Source organism: Carcharhinus amblyrhynchos, chromosome 2, assembly GCF_965287045.1.
Source record: "Carcharhinus amblyrhynchos chromosome 2, sCarAmb.v2.hapA, whole genome shotgun sequence".
In the NCBI taxonomy this organism is placed as follows: domain Eukaryota; kingdom Metazoa; phylum Chordata; class Chondrichthyes; order Carcharhiniformes; family Carcharhinidae; genus Carcharhinus; species Carcharhinus amblyrhynchos.
In genome coordinates, this window is record NC_137325.1 from 134,039,806 (window position 1) to 134,063,113 (window position 23,308).

Genomic DNA, 23,308 nt, shown 5'->3' on the forward strand with positions numbered 1-23,308 from the left:
AGGCCCTACCCCCATAGCCCTACATATTTACCCATTAATCTACGTATCTCAGGACACTAAGGGGCAATTTCAGCATGGCTACTCAACCTAACCTGCACATCGTTGGACTATGGGAGGAAACCGGAGCACCCAGAGGAAAATCAAGCAGACACGAGGAGAATGTGCAAACTCCACACAGACAGTCACTCAAGCCAGGAATTGAACCCGGGTCCCTGGAGCTGTGAAGCAGCGGCGCTAACCACTGTGCCATTGTGCCACCCAAAGAGAAAGAGGTACCAACTCATTAAGTATTCCAGATAAAGTGTTCATAAAGTGTTCAGGAGAAAGTTCATGCCTCCAACAGAGGCCTGGTGTTACATTATTTCAGAGTGACTATATTTGATAAGGATTTATTTAATTATTCCTGAATGGGCCTTGTAATATTCAAACAGCATTCTATTGGGACTTTATTTAGTTCATTAATTGTTTAATAAGGTTGTCACCAGTTGTAAAAATAAAGAACTGTTAATTGTTCATGATAGAGAGTGGCAGATCCTGTTTCAACTTACCAAAACCAGTAGCTTCCTACAACCTCACACACATTTGTATAAGATTACGAGATGAGGCTTTTTTCCCTTTGGGTGGTTCCAAAGTTGCACAGAGAGACACATCACCTCGGTGTCGTAACAAATATTACAGGAACTATACATCAAATGTACAAAGTGAACTATTCATTGATTAGGGAGGTCCTGAGATCATGTCACTGTGATAAAATGATGTGAGATGCAGATGTTGGACTGGGGTGGGCACAGTAAGAAGTCTCACAATACCAGGTTAAAGTCCAACAGGTTTATTTGGAATCATGAGCTTTCAGAGTGCTGCTCCTTCGTCAGGTGATACCAAATAAACTGTTGAACTTTAACCTGGTATTGTGAGACTTCTTACTGTGATATACAGTCAAAGTCTTCTTTTCTCTTAAACACATAGCTGAAAATTTAAGCTTCTCGTGACTGATTTAATTTTTTTTCATGACATTCCTCCTCGTGTGCTAATCCCTGCTTGGTTGAAAATTTCACATGTATAATTTATAAGATCGCATTCTACATTGAGAGCTGCTAATTTGCAGCATTAGATAATATAAAGCATTACCTCCAGCCTGCAGGGTTATGCAGCAAATGGTGGCTGTACACGAGTTCCCAGGTGGCAGTCTGCAATTATATTCTGCAGGTTAGAAACGGTGATGTGTGCTCGGAAGACAATTGCCAAAGAGAACAGCAGTCTGAGAGTAAACAGTCATTTCCAAAAATTTCCCACTAGACTGCTTAAAAAAAACCCCATAGGGCAAATAGGATTAGAGAATTGAACGCATGGCAAATAGACTGGTGTGGAAGAAGTGAGTTCCATCCTGTGGTACAGTGGCACCAGCTAACAAAGCAAAATTTATTTATTAGTGTCACAAGTTTGGCTTACATTAACACTGCAATGAAGTGACTGTGAAAATGCCCAAGTCGCCACACTCTGACACCTGTTTGGGTACAATGAGGAAGAATTTAGCATGACCAATGCATCTAACCAGCACGTCTTTCAGGCAGAAACTGGACAACCTGAAGGAAAACCACGCAGACATGGCGAGAAGGTGCAGAATGCACAGACAGTGATCCAAGCCGGGAATCGAACCCAGGTCCCTGGCTTTGTGGGGCAACAGTGCTAATCACTGCGCTACCCTCTTGCTCCAGTTCTTGGGAAAGAGGGGTCTGTACAAATAGGACTATTGGTCAGCGACACTCAGAGAAGCAGGTGACAGGAGGACTCTGAGGCTAGCAGTTAGCCCAGTCATTGACTCTGGGGTGGACCCATCACAAGATATTTCCACAAACATCGCAGGAAAACAGGTAGCTAATCAATCCAAGGTTCTTGCAGCCTGTGATGGGGACTTAACAAATTTTATTCACTCGTGAGATGTGGGTCTCACTGACTAGCAAGAAGTCTGACAACACCAGGTTTAAGTCCAACCAATTTATTTGATAGTAAACTCACAAGCTTTCGGGGTTTGTCCCTTCGTCAGGTGAACGAACATTACCCATTCCCATTCACCTGATGAAAGGACAAACCCCGAAAGCTTGTGAGTTTACTATCAAATAAATTGGTTGGACTTAAACCTGGTGTTGTCAGACTTCTTACCGTATTTACCCCAGTCCAACGCTGGCATCTCCACATCTCACTGACTAGGCCGGCCTTTCTTGCCCATCCCTCAGCTGGAGGGCTTGGAGTTGAAGATGCAGTGGTGGACATGTGTGTCCGAGACGGGAGGATATAAATCAGGGCCAAGGCTTGAGGCCTACACCTGGGAATCAGGGAGGCACACCAGGCAACTGGTTAGATTGCCACATGCTGAGTTTGAAACAAGTAAATGAGTAACACCCCCATCAAAGTCGTAAGTTGGTTGGTTGGTGAGTTCCTCGTGAAAAGGTTTGTGTGCAAATGTTGTGGAGACGATTGGATTGGGGTGGGCATGGTAAGAAGGTTCACAACGCCAGGTTAAAGTCCAACAGGTTTATTCAGGTAGCACAAGCTTTTGGAGTGCTGCTCCTTGATCAGTGAATTCTGACTCACCTGATGAAGGAGCAGCGCTCCGAAAGCTTGTGTTACGAAATAAACCTGTTGGACTTTACGCTGGTGTTGTGAGACTGCGCACTGTGTGCAAATGGTGAGTTGAATTCACTACCTTTAGGAAATGAATGTAAACAGTTGGAGAATAGAAAAACATAGTACAGCGCGGCCCAGTTATAACGCGATGGTTGAGGTCCATAAGGCGTTATGGCCAAAAAAGCGGGGTCGCGCTAAGTCAGGGTTCAAGAAAATCAGCGTTCAAACTGATTAAACGGAAATGGAGGAGAACAAAAGCATCTTTCACAGTAGTTGTGATTTGTGTCAGAATCACTGATTGTACCCTGAGCAGAAGCTCTATCACTATTCTTGTATTCATTTACTGCAGAATCGATACACTGCGGTCCTGTTATATGGAAGAGCAAAAAAAAGAGTCCAATGATTCATCGCGTTACATCCGAATTTGCGCTAAATCGGGGCACGTAAAATCGGGGTTTCACTGCAGTTTGACATACCCTTGGGTACCTAAGGAGTTGATTAGTGAATAAAGGTGGGTCTTCAGTCCTCAATCTTTAGTTAATTGTCTGAAAACAAGTTTAAGGTGTGGTCAGGCAGCTCAGTGTCATGAAGTGTGCTTGTAGGGAGTCACAAATGCTCCATGAGGCCCCATACGCTGTTCAGGACCTAAAGAGTGCACTTTATGGTCACCTTTTTAATGGCCACCCAGCCTCAATTTTTAGGCTGGTGTGTATGGGTCAGAACAGGATGGAAAACTGTGAAATTAATCAATCTCCATCTTGGGTGGGAAGCCCCCCTGAAGCCTTCTTCAAAAACCCCTCCTTAATCCAATTATTGTCACTAAAGAGGTAGTGCTAGGTAGACTAATGGGACTAAAGGTAGACAAGCTCCAGGACCGAATGGAAATTATCCCAGGGTACTAAAAGAAATGGCAGAAGTAATAGCAGATGCATTAGTAGTAATTTATCAAAATTCACTGGGCTCTGGGGAAGTGCCGGCTGATTGGAAAACGACTAATGTGACACCGCTGTTTAAAAATGGAAGTAAACAAAAGGCGGGTAACCACAGGCTGGTTAGCTTAACGTCCGTAGGTGGGAAAATGCTGGAATCCATCATTAAAGAAGAAACAGCAGGACACCTGGAAAAGAATGGTTTGATCAAGCAGACGCAGCACGGATTCATGAAGGGAAAGTTGTGTTTGACGAACTTACTGGCTTTTTATGAAGATGTAACAAGATAGAGGGGAACCGGTGGATGTGGTGTTTTTAGATTTCCAGAAGGCATTCGATAAGGTGCCTTATGAAAGGTTGCTGCAAAAGATTAAGGTACATGGAGTTGGGGGTAAAGTGTTAGCATGGATTGAGGATTGGCTATCTAACAGGAAGCAGAGAGTTGGAATAAATGGGTGCTTTTCTGGTTGGCAGTTGGTGACTAGTGGAATGCCGCAGGGATCGGTGCTGAGGCCTCAACTGTTTATCATATACATAAACGATCTGGAGGAGGGGACCGAGTGTAGGGTAACAAAGGGCATTAAGAGTCAACCACATTGCTGTGGGTCTGGAGTCACATGTAGATTAGACCAGCTAAGGATGGCAGATTTCCTTCCCTGAGGGACACTAGTGAAACAGATGGGTTTGTCTGACAATCGACAATGACTTCATTGCCATCAGTAGACTTTCTTTGTTCCAGATTGTATTGGATTCAAATTTAATTACCTGGGATTTGAATCTGGGTCCCCAGACCATTAGCCTGGGTCTCTTGATTACTAGTCCAGTGATAATGCCACTACGCCAAGGCTTCTCTCCTGGGCAGCCGGAGAATCCCATTCAAGGTGTTCAGTTGGGGAGTCAGCATCCCTTTTGTCCTTTGCTGAAATATGAACCCTGGTGACCAGAATTCTTACTTTGAGAGGCTTTGTACCTCTTAAGAGATAGCAAGTCTCTGTTGTTTGTCTGAAGGTTAACAATTCCTCCGGTATGAGTCTTGGCTAGTCAGGATAAAACCACTTTATAAAAAAATCAGTAACAATTTAATGGAGTGGCTAGGTTGATTCATAGCTTTGAATTTAGTTTCCCAATCCACCACAGGTGACTTGCCATTGATAACTGCATCATTTTCTTTGTTTAGATTTAAGGCGTTGGTTTGAACTGAACAACCACAGTTTTCAAACTTAATGTCAAATTCCATCACATTATGGTCACACTTCCCCAAAGGTTCTTTGTAACAAAATCATTAATTAGTGCTGGGCACAATCTCAGACTAAAGGGACGCTCCTTTAAAACAGAGATGAGGAGGAATTTCTTCAACCAGAGAGCGGTGAATCTGTGGAACTCTGCCGCAGAAGGAGGCCAGGTCATTGAGTGTCTTTAAGACAGAGATAGGTAGGCTCTTGATTAATAAAGGGGTCAGGCGTTGTGGGGAAAAGGCAGGAGAATGGGGATGAGAAAAATATCAGCCATGATTGAATGGCGGAGCAGACTCGATGGGTCAAGTGGTCTAATCCTGCTTCTATGTCTTATGATCTTATGATCTAAGGTGGCACAGTGATTGGCACAGCTGCCTCACAGAGCCAGTGACGCGGGTTCGATTCCCAGCTTGGGTCACTGTCTGTGCGGAGTCTGCACGTTCTTTCCGTGTCCACGTGGATTTCCTCCGGGTGCTCTGGTTTCTTCCCATGCTCCGAAAGATGCACTGGTTAGATGCATTGGCCATGCTAAATTCTCCCTCTGTGTACCCAAACAGGTGCCGGAGTGTGGCAACTAGGATTTTCACAGTAACTTCATTGTTGTGTTAATGTAAACTGAAGTAGGGTAATAAGATTAGTAAGATTTTCAACCAGTAGACATTAAAGGCACTAATAGGGCTAGCAACATTCAATTAAATGACTTTTAAAAATGAGTTTATGAGCTAAAAAGAAGCCATTTACAAATATGAGATGCAGCGATTGATTCAAATGAGTGATTACGATTGTAAAACACATATGCTGGTGTTTAGAGTGTATTATTATTATTGATTTTAAGGAATATTGCTCACTTTAGTCAAAAAGCATTTTACTACAAGGCATCATGGTAAAAGTCATTAGGGCAAAGACATATTTCAAGAGAATAGTTGGGCCTTGGAAATATGCAAGTTTTATCAGTAAAGAAGAAACATATAGAACACTTAATCATATTTCACACAATCTTCCTCTGAACTTACATACATTGAGCAAACCCCCGCTTTGTAAAATGAGCAGACTTGACAGATCAAGTGATAATATTTCCTTCCACATTATCCTTTAGGTGGGATTTTCTACCATGACTACGGTGATAGCTGAGATCTGGACCTCACCACATGCATAATCCTGGGAGCGACCGAGTTCCACTGGGTGAGTGCCTCCATAGTTACAGACTTACCTTAGGTGGCAATCCCTATTGTGTAAATAATTCTGCCCCCAGAATCTGAGGCAGATTCATAGTGTTGAAAGAGTGGCTTCATTGTGTCACACTTACGGACTCTCTAAGCTCGAACATTTTGCAACAAGGGTTCTGTTTCAGCAACCTAACCTTGGGAGACTCTTGCGACGGATAGAAATGCAACACACTGTTTTCTCAGGAACCATTTGTCACGCGGATTCTTGTTGATGCAATTGGTATCAGTTATGAACTTTTCATTACACTTCGCCTGGGCCAATTATACTGCTAATCCACCTAACATTTTTGGACACTAAGGGGCCATTTAACATGACCAGTCCACCTAACCTGCACATCTTTGGAGTGTGAAAGGAAATCGGAGGAAACCCACGCAGACACGGGAGAATGCGCAAACTCCATGCAGTCACTCAAAGCGGTATCATACCCGGGACTTTGTCCAAGGGACCTTTTTCAGCTGTACAAGGGTGACCTGTCAAGGGCAGTGCTGACAATGCACAGCAATAACATTATTATGGAGCAAACCAGGGGTTATTTATCAAGCCAAGGTGGATATTGCCAGCTCAAGGGACATAAAATACAAACACATATGGCTTGGTGATGGCGACTGACGCATACACAGCCTCATATGTACTGACACACATATTAGATTATAGGGAATGCAATCCAGACTTAGTGAAGGGAAAATGTAGTGACACGGTTTGCCACTTCTTACATTCAGTGTTAATAAGTCTGGAAATAAAAAGCTGGTATCAATAAAAGTGGTCATGAAGCTTCCAGGTGGTTGTAAATGGGCCATTTGGCTCACTAATGTCCTCAGGGGAGAAAGCCTGCTGTCACAATCCTGTATGGCCCAGGTCCAACCCCACTCTTACACTCATGTCGCTGTCTTCAGAACTCAGTTGGGCAACCGAAACCTCCTCAGGGCAACTGGGGATGGACAGTAAATTTGTCTTGATTTATTACTGTCATATGTATTGGTATACAGTAAAAAGTATTGTTTCGTGTCTGCTATACAGACAAAGCATAGAGTACATAGGGTAGAAGGAAAAGAGAGGGTGCAGAATGCAGTGTTACAATCATAGCTAAGATGTGAAGAAAGATCAATTTAATGCAAGGTAGGTCCATTCCAAAATCTGACAGTAGCGGGGAAGAAGCTGTTTTTTGAGTCGGTTGGCATGTGATCTCAGACTTTTGTATCTTTTTCCCAACTGAAGAAGATGGAAGAGAGTGTGTCCGAGGTGTGAGGGGTCTTTGATTGTGCTGGCTGCTTTTGCGAGGCAGCAGGAAGTGTGGATTGAGTCAATGGATAGGAGGCTGGTTTGTGTGATGAATTGGGCTACATTTACAACCCTTAGTTGTTTCTTGCCGTCTTGGGCAGAGTAGGAGCCTTACCAAGCTGTGATACAGCCAAAAAGATTGCTTTCTACAGTGCATCTGTAAAAATACCAATCTAGCTAGAGATGTCCAAATCCTAAGAATGAATTTAACAAATCCAAGTGAGTCAGAATCTTGCTGAAGTTAATGTGATGTCTCGAGGGGAAATTCAATTATTCTGTGGTTCTGTACCCAATAGGTCTGAGAATCATTTCTCCAGTTTGATAGACCTATCACTGGGCTCCTCTTCAATCTCAGATCCGTCAACAATGTACTCTTGCAGGCTTCCAGGTCTTTCAGATCCTCCCCCCTCATTCATCTGAACTCCAGCGAAAACAATCCTAACCTAGTCAATCGCTCCTCATAGATCAGTTCCGCCATCCCAGGAGTCAGCCTGGTAAACATTCGCTGCACTCCCTCGAGGGCAAGAACATCCTTCCTCAGAAAAGGAGACTGAAACTACATACAACATTCTGGATGTGGTCTTAGCATTGTATAATTATAACAATAAATCGCTGCTCCTGTACTCGAAACTTCTCATGATGAAGGCCAATATGCCATTTGCCTTCTTTACCGCCTGCTGCACCTGCGTGCTTACCTTCAGCACAAGGACACCCAGGTCCCGCTGCACACTCCCCTCTCCCAATTTACAGCCATTTAGGTAGTAACCTGTCTTCTTGTTTTTGCTTCCGAAGTGAATAACCTCACACTTATCCAAATTATACTGCATCTGACATTGATTTGCCCACTCACCAACCTGCCCAGATCATTCCGAAGGATCTCTGCATCCTCGTCACAGTTCACCCTACCACCCAAATTGGGAACATCTGCAAACTTTGAGATGTTGCATTTTGTTCCCTCATCCAAATCATTAATATATATTGTGAATAGCTGAGATCCCAGCACCGATCCCTGCGGCATCCACTAGTTACTGTATGCCAATTTTAAAAAGTAGCCATTAATTCCTACTCTTTGTTTCCTCCCTGCCAACTAGTTTTCTATCTATCTCAACACACTTCCTCTAATCCCATCTTGCACGACAATATCTTTTGCAGGACTTTGCCAAACGCTTTCTGGAAGTCCAATTACACCACATCGATGACTCCCCCTTGTCAACTCCACTGGTTCCGTCTTCAAAGAATTCCAATAGATTTTTCAAGCATGATTTCCCCTTCATAAATCCATGCTGTCTCTATCTGATCCTGCCACTGCTTTCTAAATGCTCTGCCATAAAGTCCTTGATAATGGATTTGAGAATTTTTCCCACTACCGATGTTAAGCTTACAGGTCCATAATTCCCTGTTTTCTCTCTACTTCCCATTTTGAATATTGGAGTGACATTCTCTACCCTCCAACCTGCAGGGACTGTTCCAGAGTCTGTGGAATCCTGGAAGATAACCACCAATGCATCCATTATTTCTAGAGTCACTTCCCTAAGTATTCTGGGATGTAGATTATCAGGCCTTGGGGATTTATCCACTTTCAATCCCATCAACTTTCCCGGCACCACCTGTCTACTAATATTGATCTCCCTCAGTTCCTCCCTCTCACTAAATCTTGCATTCTTCAACATTTGTCGTACCTGATTTGTGCCCTCTTTTGAGAAGACAGATTTGGTCATATGCAAATGAGTCACTGAAAACTCATCAAAGACTTTATAAAGCAGGCACTAAGGAACTTTGGGCAAGTCCATTATGACTTTCATCAACCTTTACAGATGCACCATAGAAAGCACCCTTTCCAAGTGTATCACAGCTTGGTATGGCTCCTGCTCTGACCAAGCCTGCCAGAAACTACAAAGGCTTGTGAATGTCGCCCAGTACATCACGCAAACCAGCCTCCCATCCATTGACTCTGTCTATACTTCCTGCTGCCGCGGAAAAGCAGTCAGCATAATTGAGGACCCCACTCACCTCGGACATACTCTCTTCCATCTTCTTCTGTTGGGAAAAAGATACAAAAGTCTGAGGTCATGTAGAACAGACTCAAGAACAGCTTCTTCCCTGCTGCTATCAGACATCTGAATGGGCCTACCTTATATAAAGTTGATCTTTCTCTATGTCCTAGCTGTGACTGTAACGTTACATTCTGCATTCTCTCCTTTCCTTCTCTATGAACTGTATGCTTTGTCTGTGTAACGTGTAATAGAACATAGAACATAGAACATTACAGCGCAGAACAGGCCCTTCGGCCCACGATGTTGCGCCGACCAGTTTTTTTTTAAAAAAAAACACTGACCCACTAATCTAAACCAATCCCTTTTCGTCCATAAACCTATCCACAGCTCTCTTAAACGCCCCCAAACTAGGCGCATTTACAACCGCAGCAGGCAGGGCATTCCAATCCCCCACCACCCTCTGGGTAAAGAACCTACCCCTGATATCCGTCCTATAACTACCACCCCTTAATTTAAAGCCACGCCCCCTCGTGCTAGCATTCTCCATCCGAGGAAAAAGGCTATCACTATCCACCCTATCTAAACCTCTAATCATCTTATATGTTTCAATAAGATCCCCTCTTAGCCTCCTTCTTTCCAGCGAAAACAACCCCAAATCCCTCAGTCTCTCCTCATATGACCTCCCCTCCATACCAGGCAACATCCTGGTAAACCTCCTCTGCACCCTCTCCAAAGCCTCCACGTCCTTCCTGTAATGTGGGGACCAGAACTGCACACAGTACTCCAAGTGCAGCCGCACCAGAGTTGTGTACAGTTGCAACATGACGCTGCGACTCCTAAATTCAATCCCCCTACCAATAAACGCCAAGACACCGTATGCCTTCTTAACTACCTTATCTACTTGATTCCCAACTTTCAGGGATCTATGTACACATACACCTAGATCCCTCTGCTCCTCCACACTATTCAAAGTCCTCCCGTTAGCCCTATACTGAACACATCTGTTACTCCTACCGAAATGAATTACCTCACACTTCTCCGCTGGTTCAATAATAACAATACTTTTCACAGTATATTAATACATCTGATGATAATAAATCAAATCAAATCAAATCTTGTTTGGGCAACAAAAACAGACAATGCTGGAAAATCTCAGCAGGTCTAACAGCATCTGTGGAGAGAGAATAGAGCCAATGTTTCGAGTCTGGTGATCCTTTGTCAGAGCTATCATTCAGTTTCATCAGAGCAGGGGGCCATCCAGACTTGAAACGTTGACTCTATTCTCTCTCCACAGATGCTGTCAGACCTGCTGAAATGTTCCAGCCTTTTCAGTTTTTGTTTCAGATTCCAGCATCTGCGGTATTTTGCTTGGAACTTATTTGAGGAGAACTCACACCAGAGTTGTTGCTTGCGTCACAGTATCCTACAATGCAGAAGAGGCCCTTTAGCCCATCAAGTCTGCATGAAAGGCCCTGACTCACCCACCTAATCCAAGCTAGGGATTCTAATCCAGAGAACGGAATTGATGAGAGGCGACCAGGGGAACAAGGACAGTTAGCAATTAGGATGTATTCGGGAAGGGCGACGTGAAATCTACATCTTTGGAAAGCTATGGGAGCAGAACGGGAGGTGGTCAAGTGTAAAGGCAAGGTACACCAAGTCTGATCATCTGAAAACCTTGGGATGTTTGCCAGGCTGTCTTATTCACTGTTTAATATGTAAAAGCCTTTGGTTTGTGCTACTTTACTTAGCGATTTTCAGTTTCTTTTATAAGTGCAACAAAATACATACATTCGAACAACGCTCCCTCTAGTCTTTTAGCATCAAAGACCAAATCTAACACAAATTACTCACAAATTTCCTACTGGGAATGCAGGATTTCTGAATTTATTCTTCTATGCTGCATTCTTCAGAGCGATCGAATCACAGAGATTCATCATTTACCCTTTATATTCTGCATTCACTGTACAATTCATTCAAACACATTCTCATAGTTAAGTATCTGAACAACACGTATTGATTCACTCCACACAGGGCTCTCTGGTGGGTCCGTCGGTGGGGAGTGTCTGGTGGACTCGGCAGGTGAAGTTGGGGTGGGGGGAGTGGTATGGGGGCGAGGGATGTTGGCAAAAGTCACAGGGCTGTAGCGAATCTACTCGGTTCCCTGAAGCTCCTGTTCTTCTACTTACTTGTTTTAAGAGCACTACGTCCACTCATCCACAGGTATAAGAGAAGTCCAAGTCCCACGAATCCTAGCTAGGCTTTTCCCACGGACAATTGGAGTTGGAAAACTTGCAGATGACCCATACTCTGAGGGCAAAGGTAAAGAAGCCACAGTCCCAGATGACCATAGGCTGCTCTCTCCTTTCAGGGGGAGAGCTGACTGGTGGTGATTTAACTTGAGCATCACCACACCTCAGGCAAGGTTGGGAAGGTGGGGCCTTCATAAACTCAGAATTGAACCTGCGCATTGCTCTGCATCAGCACGTTGAGAGGAATAGATAGGGTGGATTCTCAGAGGCTATTTCCCCGGGTTGAAATGGTCACTACGAGAGGACACAGATTTAAGGTGCAGGGAAGCAAGTACAGGGCTGATGTTACGGGTAAGTTTTTCACTCAGAGGGTGGTGAGTGAATGGAATCGGCTGCCGTCAGTGGTGGTGGAGGCGAACTCGCTGGGGTCTTTTAAAAGACTTCTGGTTGAGTATAGGGGATTTAATGGGATTGGGGGTTATAGATAGGTCTATGGATTGGTAGGTGTTGATGTGATCGGTGCAACTTGTGGGCCGAAGGGCCTGTTTGTGCTGTAGTGTTCTATGTTCTACAAACCAGCCATCCAGCCAGCTGAGCTAAATGGACAATATAAAAGGTCAGCGCCATTAAGCTTTAGTAGAGCATGCGTAGTATTTCTCCCTCCTGTCCATTCCCCTTCCTCCCCTTTCTTCACCCATCCTCTTTCAACCGCCCTTTCTTCATACTCATCCCATCATTTTACCCCCCACTTCACCCCCTTTCACCCCCACTTTTCCCAGGCCCTATATTTGAGAAACACGCGTTGATTCCCGAGGTACACAGAAGAGAAAGTGGAATTTAGCAACTCCAGATATCGTTTTGGAACCAAATAAAATAATAACCTGGATGTTAATGTGTTGGGTTTTTCTCAATAGTGCTGAGTTCTGGATCTTGCAGGCCGGAAGCCATTGAGCTTGGAATTACACTAGGCTATGTGATTGAAAAGGAAACTGCATAAAGCATGGTTTGTCACATGGTCAGTAGTACTTTCCTCGGAACAGAGTTTTTAAGTTTATTTATTAGTGTCACAAGTAGGCTTACATTAACACTGCAATGAAGTTACTGTGAGAATTTCCTAGTTGCCACTCTCCAGAGCCTGTTTGGGTACAGTGAGGGAGAATTCAGCATAGCCAGTACACTGTCTTTTGGACTTTGTTGACTGCTGTAGGTTGTCACGTTCCACTGGTTTTCAGACATGTACTTCTTGTCTTATCAGTATGAATGAAATGATACATGTCTAAAGTAAGGTTAAGTGAAGTGAGATACATGCTGGTTGCACATTGACTATGAGAGCTGTATGCTCCTTCTGCATCCAATCAAAGCAAAAATATTTCTGGTGCAGAGCTGACAACACTGGAAATCCAGCGGTGGAGACACACAGAAACTGGGGTGCCTGTGGGAAGCCTGCTAAACGGCCTCCTCTGGAGTCTCTTAGTTCTGAGAATCACCCCTGTGAAGACTACCTTCAGAGGGCGGCACGGTGGCACTATGGTTAGCAGTGCTGCCTCACAATGCCAGGGACCCGGGTTCAATTCCAGCCTTGGGTCACTGTCTGTGTGAAGTTTGTACATTCTCCCCTTGTCTGCGTGGGTTTCCTCCCACTGTCTGAAAGATGTGCTGGTCTGGCCATACTAAATTCTCCCTCAGTGTAGCCGAGCAAGCGCTGGAGTGTGGCGACGAGGGGATTTTCACAGTAACTTCATTGCAGTGCTAATGTAAGCCTACTTGTGACACTAATAAATAAACTTTAAACTTTTTATACTTTAAAGGGTCAAAATTTCTTGGTGACATCAGAAATGCATTGCAGTGAATTTTATTTGTCTGAAAAATCTAGCAATGCCACAGACATTATCTTTTAGAGGAAGAGGAGACAAGAACACTCTTACGCAAATGAAAGAACTAGGTGAGGATACATTCATGTTTGCATCAACTTACTCTCCCAAAAAAGCGACTGAAGTTTGTTACAAACTCTGTAAAGACCAAAACCTTCTAAAACTATATTTGAATTTCAACTGGCAGACTTTAAGATTCACGTTGCAAAGTTTCAAGTTTCAAGAACTTTACTGTAATAAACAAACTAAAGGCAACATTGCAAAAAGAACAAAACAATTCATAATGTGGCTCTGTCTATGTGTACAAAGAGCAGTGCAAATGGGGCAAATATTTACATATCCATTGTTACACATCTTGACCATGGCACTTTGGTAGACCTCCCGCATCAGATAAACCCATCACTCTACCTACCGCTAATCCACTTGGCTTCCACATCGTGAATCTGGAATTCTTCACTGATGAGATCCTCAATTCTCACCTTCGCCTTCAATGCCAAGCTGTTATCTTCAGCTGTGGACAGATGCAAGACAACAAAGAACAATTAGATATAGTCATAGAGGTTTCCAGCATGGAAACAGGGCCTTTGGCCCAGCTTTTTATTTAACCACTAAGCTCATCCAAATTGTCTGCATTTGGCCCATATCTCTCTGTACCCATCTTATCCATGTAACTGTCTAAATGCTTAGAGCATAGAACATAGAACACTACAGCTCAAACAGGCCCTTCGGCCCTCAAGTTGCGCTGATCATATCCATACCTACCAGGCCTATCTATAACAGCTAATGTGGTTTATTTAGACTTTCAGAAGACTTTTGACAAGGTTCCACATAACAGACTACAATGTTATGTTAAGCACATGGGATTGTAAGGAATATCTTGAGATGGTTAGAAAGCTGATTAGCAGATGGGAAGAAAGAGTTGCCATAAATTAGTCTTTTTCTGATTGGCAGTCAGTGACTAGCGGGGTTCCACAGGGAGCTGTGCTAGGATCCCATTAATGTCCACATTATATATTAATGATTTGGAAGAGGGAACTGAATGTATTACCTCCAAATATGCAGATGATACAAAATTGTGTGGGAGGGTGAGCTGTGAGGAGGATGCAGAGATGCTTCAGTGTGATTTGGACAGGCTGAGTGTGCGGGCATTTGCATGGCAAATGCAGTATAATATGGATAAATGTGAGGTTATCCACATTGGTAGCAATAATAGGAAGACAGATTATTACTTGAATGGGTACAAATTGAGAGAGGTGATTACTCAGTGAGACCTTGATGTTCTCATGCATCAGTCACTGAAAGTAAGCGTGCAGGTACAGCAGGCAGTAAAGAAGGCAAATGGCATGTTGGTGTTCATAATTTTAATTTTAGAATCATAGAATCATAGAAAAACTACCGCACAGACAGGCCCTTCGGCCCACAAATTGCGCCGATCTTATCTCTACCTACTATGCTTATCTATAACCCGCAATCCTATTAAGTCCCATGTACTCATCCAGAAGTCTCTTAAAAGACCCTATCGAATTTGCCTCCACCACCACTGACGGCAGCTGATTCCACTCACCCAACACCCCCTGAGTGAAAAACTTACCCCTGACATCTCCTCTGTACCTATTCCCCAGCACCTTAAACCTGGAATTTTAACAGGATTTGAGTATAGGAATAGGGATGTTTTGCTGTAATTGGATAGGGTGTTGCTAGGCCATGCCTGGAATATTGCATGCAATTTTGGTATCCTTATCTGAGAAAGGCTGTCCTTGCTACAGAGGGAGTAGAGCGAAGGTTTACCATCCTGGGATGGCAGGTCTGTCATATGAGGAGAGATTAAGTCAGTTATCATTATATTCAGTGGAGTTTAGAAGAATGAGAAGAATAGAAACTTGTAAAATTCTAACAGGGTTATAGGGTAGATTCAGAAAGAATGTTCCCACTGGCGGAGGAGTCCAGAACTAGGGGTCATATTTTGAGGATAAGGGGTTAAACCTTTGAGGTGAGGAGAAATTTCTTCACCCAAAGGATGGCAAATGTGTGGAATTCACTGCCACAGGAGGTAGCTGAAGACAAAACATTGTCTGATTTCAAAAAGAAATTAGATGTAGCTCTTGGGGCTAAAGGGATCAAGGGATATGGGAGGGAGGGGGGATCAGAATATTGAATTCAATGATCAGACAGACATGATCAAAATGAATGGTGGAGCAGGCTCGAAAGGCCAAATGGCCTACTACTGCTTCTAGTTTCTATGTCTCCATTTCTCAGAATTGAACATCAACTTGCTGTGAGAATCTTGGGAGAACAGAAAATCAGGGCAGATGACAAAATTGGACCTTCTTTTTCATTTTTGTCTGTTATGAACATAAGACTTTGTATGGCAGTTATGTTTTAAACTGTCTCCTTTAATTTAAGGTGAAACAAAATGCTCTGGGGTGGTGAAATAATACTAAACTTGGAGCTTGGAGACAGGCCCATGTGATTTGGTTGTCATGGCGAAAGAGGCCCGGGCAGAATTTGAATTCAATAAAAAAAATCTGTGATTAAAAATCTACTGATGACCATGAAACCATTGTCAATTGTCGGAAAAACCCATCTGGTTCACTAATACCCTTTAAGGAAGGAAATCTGCCATCCTTACCTAGTCTGGCCTACACGAGACTCCAGAACCACAGCAATGTGGTTGACTCTCAACTGCCCTTTGAGATGAAGTCAGTTCAAGGGCAGTTAGTGATGGGCAATAAATGGTGCCCTCGCCAGGAAAGCTCACATCCTGTACATGAATTAAATAAAATTAGTAGCGTGGTGGCACAGTGGTTATCACTGCTGCCTTACAGAGCAAGGGACCCAGGTTCTATTCCGGCCTCGGGACACTATCTGCGCAGAATCTGCATGTTCTCCCTGTTTCTGTGTGGGTTTCCTCCGGGTGCTCTGGTTTCCTATTAGTGTCAGGGGAACCAGCAGGGTAAACATGGGGACTGCGGGGGTAGGGCCTGGGTGATATTGTGGTTGGTGTAGACTTGATGGGCCAAATGAACTCCTTCTGCATTGTAGAAATTCTATGATTTAAGAAGTTGCCAGCTGGTAGTCAGTTTGAGGGGCTCATGGGAGTCTACTGTCTACTGCAATTCTCAAATGTTACTGGGATGCACACCAAGAGTTGCATACCATTTCCTCGGGGTACCTAGTCTAATTCTCTGCTATGGTTTTAAACACGTTTATGAGTTGTACAATTTGCATTTGTGTTCTGTGGCATCTGAAGGTTGGAGTGGTGATCAATTTTTTAAAAAGTGACCTTTAGCGTGGGGCTGCTGAAGCATTATCAATGGAAAAACACAGGAAAGGTTGTTTATCCCTATGAGACACCATTAATGCAGCGTTGCCATGGTAGCAATTCTAGAAAATTATATCATGCAATCAGAACAATATTCTGCACAGTTCACCATCTGCTCTGCCTGCAGTTTGCGAGATATAATATTTTCAAATCGATAAAGGCTCAAATCTTTAGAGAGGTAAGGGAATGCATTCTGCCGAGGAATGTATGTTCATTCACCTCTCTTCACATGGGTTTGCTTTCCGGCTTAGGTCACTGTCTGTGTGGAGTTTTTGTACATTCTTCCCATGTCTGCGTGGGTTTCCTCCCATGGTCCAAAGATACACAGATTAGCTTGACTGGCTATGCTAAATTGTCCTTTAGTGTCAGGGGGATAAGCGGGGTAAATGTATGGAGTTACAGGAGTAGGACTATGTGGAATTGTGGTCAGTGTAAATTGGATGGGCCAAATGGCCTACTTCTGCACTATAGGGATTCTATAATTCTATGACATCAGAGTTTAGGGCTCCAAACGATCCTGCCATATACAATAGAAATGTATGTGTAATCCTCTAATGTAATGAACAGTGCTCACTACTCATAATAGTTTAGATTAAAGTTTATTTATTAGTGTCACAAGTAGGCTTAGATTAATACTGCAATGAGGTTACTGTGAAAATCCTCTGGTTCCCACATTCTGGTGCCTGTTCAGATACAGTGGGGGAGAATTTAGCATGGCCAATGCACTTAACCAGCACATCTTTCGGGCTGTGGGGGGAATGTGGAGCACCCAGAGGAAACCCATATGGACACAGGGAGAACATGCAAACTCCACAAGGACAGCCACTCAAACCAGGAATCAAACCCAGGTCCCTGGCGTTGTGGGGCACCATGTGTGCCACCATGTCTTGTCTTCACTGAGTTCATCAAATACAGATAATTACTTAATTGAACATCTACAGTTTGCTCCCATATGTACTGGCGAGCCATATGTGCCTTCCAACTAGAATACTCGCTTCCCTTTCCAATTCTCTGTCCTTAACCTCCTGCACAATCCCAAAACATCTCAAGGCAAGCAATCCCTCCAAAATCCAACACTCAGACCCAACTGACAACGAGGCAATGCTTGGATAAGAACAATGGTTTAAAACTATCAGTTTCAGATGAAGCTTTCAGGGTGTCTCTCCTTGCTCTGCAGAATAGTCACATGGACTCGAAACAATAACTCTGTTTGTCATTCTCCACAGATGCTGCCAGAGCTGCTGGGTTTGCCCTGCATTTTCTGTTCTTACTTTATCTCTCCTTGTATCCGGTAGCAGAATTAACACTGCCTGCATTGTACCCGTCATGTCGGAAGCCTATTTACTGACTACAGCTCAGCCTTCAACACAATTATCCCAACAAAACTGATCTCCAAACTCTGTGGTCTAGGGCTTCCTAACCCACAGACTGCAATCAGTAAGAACAGGAAATCTCCTCCATGATTATCCTCGAAGTGGGAAATGACTAAACAGCTAATAAGATTTTAGATAGAATAAATAAGGCACTGACGGGACTACCAGTAAAGAGTTAAATGATTCTTTAAACAAAGCTAATAAGCTAATGAGACAAATGGTTTCCACGTACGTGGATGTAGTAAGAGAATTAAATCAGTAATTATGATTTTAAAACATATATTTTGATATTTTAAAGGATTTTAAGTATGGTATGAAACATTGCTCATTTCAGCCGAAAGCAGGTTAGTGCAAGGGATGATTTTAAAGGTGAATAGTTCAGAGCTAAAGGCCTGGGAACCCATGGAGTTAACAAAATTCATATCAGAAACTTTCTCATGAGGGAACACATCTTGCAACATTAATGAATAGGTTTTTTCATTGTCTAGACTTTGAAGACATAGAGCAAAGTGGGCAGAAGATGCTGAAAGTCTGCAAAGGGATATAGATAGTCTAAGTGAGTGGGTGAGGGACTGGTAGATGGAGTACAATGTTGATAAATGTGAGGTCATCCATTTTGGTAGGCATAACAGCAAAATGGACTATTGTTTAAATGGTAAAAAAATTGCAGCATGCTGCTGTGCAGAGGGACCTGGGTGACCTTGTGCAGGAATCTCAAGGAGTTGATTTGCAGGTGCAGCAGGTAATTAAGAAGGCAAATGGAATTTTGTCCTTCATTGCTAGAGGGATGGAGTTTAAAAACAGTGAGGTTATGTCGCAGCTGTATAAGGTGCTGGTGAGGCCACACCTGGAATACTGAGTGCAGTTTTGGCCTCCTTATTTGAGAAAGGATATACTGGCTCTGGAGGGGGCGCAGGGGAGATTCACGAAGTCGACTCCAGAGTTGCAAGGATTGGTTTACGAGGAGAGACTGAGTAGACTGGGGCTATACTCATTGGAATTCAGAAGAATGAGGGGAGATCTTATAGAAACATATAAGATTATGAAGGGAGTAGATAAGATAGAAGCAGGGAGGTGGTTTCCACTGGTGGGTGGAACTAGAACTAGGGGGCATGGCCTCAAAATAAGGGGTAGCAGATTTAGGACTGAGTTGAGAAGGAACTTCTTCACACAAAGGGTTGTGAATCTATGGACTTTCTGCCCAGTGAGGCAGTTGAGGCTACCTCATTGAATGTTTTTTAAGGCAAGGATAGATACATTTTTGAACAGGAATTAAGGGTTATGGTGAGCGGGCGGGTAAGAGGAGCTGAGTCCATGAAAAGATCAGCCATGATCTTATTGAATGGTGGAGCAGGCTCGAGGGGCCAGATGGCCTACTCCTGCTCCTAGTTCTTATCATCTTATAAGGATGTGCCTGGATGCAAGATCACGTGTTTATCTAATTTGGCAATGGTCTGGTGGGAGCTTTCACTTTGACCCCTGTAGCAAGCGTCTAGGGCAACCAAGCAACTAGGAAGTGACTTTCGCCAAGATGGAAAGATGTGTCCAGATTTAATGGATGAATGAAATATCATTATACTGGATGGCAGGATGCAATTGGCTGATGTGAATGTCAGATTATTATTGATGTGGGTACACTAAATGTAATTGATTTTAAACTAATGTAGGGCAGGAATAATTGATAAGAAAAACTGTAATTGTTCTGTTTTTAGTTGAATATGTCAGATTCCTTGGAGATGTTTTGTCGCTCTATATCAGAGCTATTTAACCTTTTGGTGATCTCCTTGTAGCTGCTTGTTTTTGTTTTGAATAGATGTAATGTCTTTATACAGAGATACGTGCCCCATGAATTTTGTACTGTCTTTTGTTAGGACAGCACCGGTCATCTCGATTTACCCCACAACATTCCTCAACGTTGGTGTCCCACAGGGTGTGCCCTCAGCCCCTTACTCTACTCCTTACATATCTATGATTGTGTGGCCACATTCCCCTCCAACTTGATTTTCAAGTTTGCTGATGATACAACCATAGTGGGTCAGATCCCAAACAATGATGAGTTGGAATATAAGAAAGGGATAGAAAATCTGGTGAACTGGTGCATTGACAAGAATCTCAGTGAAACAAATGAGATAGTTATTGACTCCAGGATAGTGGATGACATGCCCCTCTTTATATCAATAGTGATGTAGTGAAAATGGTCAAGATTTCATGTTTCTAGGTGTTCAGATCACCAACAAACTGTCCTGGTCCATCCACGCTGATGCTATAGTTAAGAAAGCTCACCAATACCTCTGTTTTCTCAGGAGACTAAGAAAATTTGACATGTCCACAACGACTCTCACCAATTTTTACAGATGCACCATAGACAGTGTCCTATCTGGATGTATCTTGGCTTGGTATGGCTTTTGCTCTGATCAAAACCACAAGAAACTACAAAGAGTCATCAACAAAGCCCAGTCAATCTCGCCAATCAGGCTTGGAAAAGCAGCCAGCATAATTAAGGACCTTATTCACTCTGGACATATGGAGTGGGATTTTACAGCCTCGCTTCTCCCGAAACTGTAAAATCCTCACTGAGGTCAACAAGTCTTTCCATGGTCTGCCCCTCCCATGCTCCAATTCCTGTGGCAGGCACTCAAGAACAGCTTCTTTCCTGCTGCCAACAGACTTCTGGATGGACCTGTCATATATTAAGCTGATCTTTCTCTTCTCCCTATCTGTAACTGCAACATTATATTCTGCACCCTCTCCTTCCCTTCTCCCCTATGTACTTTATGAATAGTATGTTTTGTCTGTATAGCGCACAAGAGACAATACTTTTCACCGTATCCCAATATATATGATAATCACAAATCAAATCAAATCATTCCCCATTTTCAATTTCTAACAATTTCCACTGCAGCAATCATTTATCAAACTCTGCTTTAAGACGCAGCCTGATTTTACCAAGGCTGTCTGAACCATGTGATCTGCAAACAACTGCGTTGCAGCCTCCAACTGTGTGCAGAGCTCACCAGATACAGAGAGAAGCACTGGAGATGCATTCAGCTGTGATGTGATGTGACCACCTTGATCAATTTGCGTGGGTATAATGAAAAATGTGAACACTCCCTCCCCTCACCATCCCCCCGGCATAATCAAAAATTAGAGAACGTGAACTTCATTGTGAACAGATGCTTAGAGTATACAAACACGGAAATTATAACTTTCAAATCTCCCCTTAATAGTCTCCACTCTGAGGAAGACAATCCAAGCTTCTCTTGTCTCTCTATGTGACTGAAATCCCACCTCCTTGATAGCTCACTACAAATGCCTTCTCCGCACCCTCTACTGAGCATGGCATAGCTGTGGCTCTGGAGTCACGTGTAGGCCAGGGTAGGTAAGGATAAACACAAAATACTGTGGATGCTGGAATCCGAAACAAAAACAGAAAATGCTGGAAAATCTCAGCAGGTCTGACAGCATCTATGGAGACAGAATAGGCCAATGTTTTGAGTCTGAATGGCCCTTCATCAGAGGACAGGGTAAGGATGACAGAGTTCCTTCCCTGAAGGGCAATAGTGAACTGCATGAGTTTTCCAACAATCAACAATGGTTTCCCAGTTACCAGAAATTTCTTAATTCCAGATAATTCATTATTGAATTCAAATTCCCCCATCTACAGTGGTGGAATTAGAACCTGGGTCCCCAGAACGTTAGCGGCATTTCTGGATTAATAGTCTAGCAATAATATCACTAGGCCATTGCCTCCCCGTATCCCACTTATTCCCCAAACCTACACATCTTGGGACACAAAGGGACAATTTAGCATGGCCAATCCGCCTAACCTGCGTGTTTGAACTATGGCAGGAAACTGGAGCACGCAGAGGAAACACATGCAGACGTGCAAGCTCCCCACTATCACCTGAGGCTGGAATTGAACCCAGATCCCTGGAGCCGTAAGGCAGCAGTGCCAACCACTGTGTCACTGTGCTGCCCTATAATTTAACAGATTTCAACTAAATTGCCCTCACTTGAAAGATTTCTCCAATTTAGGAGGAGGACGTGGAGACTTTGGAGGGAGTACAGAAAAGGTTAACTAGGATGTTGCCTGCATGGAGGGTATTAGTTTTGGGGAGAAAATTAATAAACTGGGATTGTTCTCCCTGGAAAGACAGAGGCTGAGGGGCAACCTGATAGAAGCTTATAAAATGACGAGGGGTATAGATAAGATGAACAGTTGGAAGCTGTTTCCCTGGGCAGAAATGACAATCACAAAGGCACAGAAGTTCAAGGCAAGGGGGGAAAAGTTTGGTAGAGATGTGCAGGGGAAGTTTTTTTTACGTAATGGGTGATGGAGGCCTGGAATGCATTGCTAAGGGAGGTGGTTGAGGCAGAAATGTTAGCCACATTTAAGACTTACCTGGATGGGCACATGAGCAGGCAGGGAATAGAGGGATACAGGCAGTTGGTCTAGATAGGACAACATGATCGGCGCAGGCTTGGAGGGCCAAAGGGCCTGTTCCTGTGCAGAACTGTTCTTTGTTCTTTATTTTTACAATTTTGAGGCAACATCTTAACGCAATTTTTTTTAAGAAAGAAAACTGTAAACATGTGATCGTTAATCAGATACTGAGTTCAGAAGGAAGATCTTGACCCAGAGAGTTAGAATGTGAAGCTATTTATCACAATGGCCAGTTGAGATGAATAACATTGATTCCTTTAAGGGGAATCTTGGTAAGTGATTAAGGATGACAGGGGTAGAGAGTTATGCTGAAGACATCTGTCTTCACTGTGGAAGATACAAAAAAACATGGCAAGAGTACTTGAACATCCGAAGTCCAAAGATGTGCAGGTTAGGTGGATTGGCCATGCTAAATTGCCTCTTGATGTGTAGATTAGATGGATTAGCCATGGTAAATGTGTGGGGTTACAGGGATAGGGCAGGGGAGAGGGCCTGGGTAACTAACTCTGTCAGAGAGTCAGTACGGAATCGATGGCCCAAATTACCTCCATCTGCACTGTAAGAATTCTATGGTTCAATGATTTTGTTCGGTAAAAGGGAAGGAGTAACTTAAAATAAGCACAATCACTCAGGAAAAAGGTACTGGGAAAACTTGTCAAAGTGAAGGTTAACAAATCCTCTGAACCTGACAGCTTTTACTCTAAAGTGTTAAAGGCTGTCAAGATAGTAGATGCTTTGGTTGTGATCTTCCAAAATGT

The 23,308-nt window shown here is 43.4% G+C and overlaps 1 protein-coding gene across 2 annotated transcripts in view; it reads right to left on the bottom strand.

Annotated features, from left to right (window-relative positions):
• The window catches only part of dpp6a (dipeptidyl-peptidase 6a), a 961,250-nt gene that overhangs the window by 408,740 nt on the left and 529,202 nt on the right, over nucleotides 1-23,308 (bottom strand). For both annotated transcript variants that reach the window (XM_080217553.1, XM_080217561.1), the window contains exon 3: nucleotides 13,824-13,922. In XM_080217553.1, coding sequence (XP_080073679.1) covers nucleotides 13,824-13,922 — 99 coding nt within the window. The remainder of the gene's footprint in view (nucleotides 1-13,823; nucleotides 13,923-23,308) is intronic.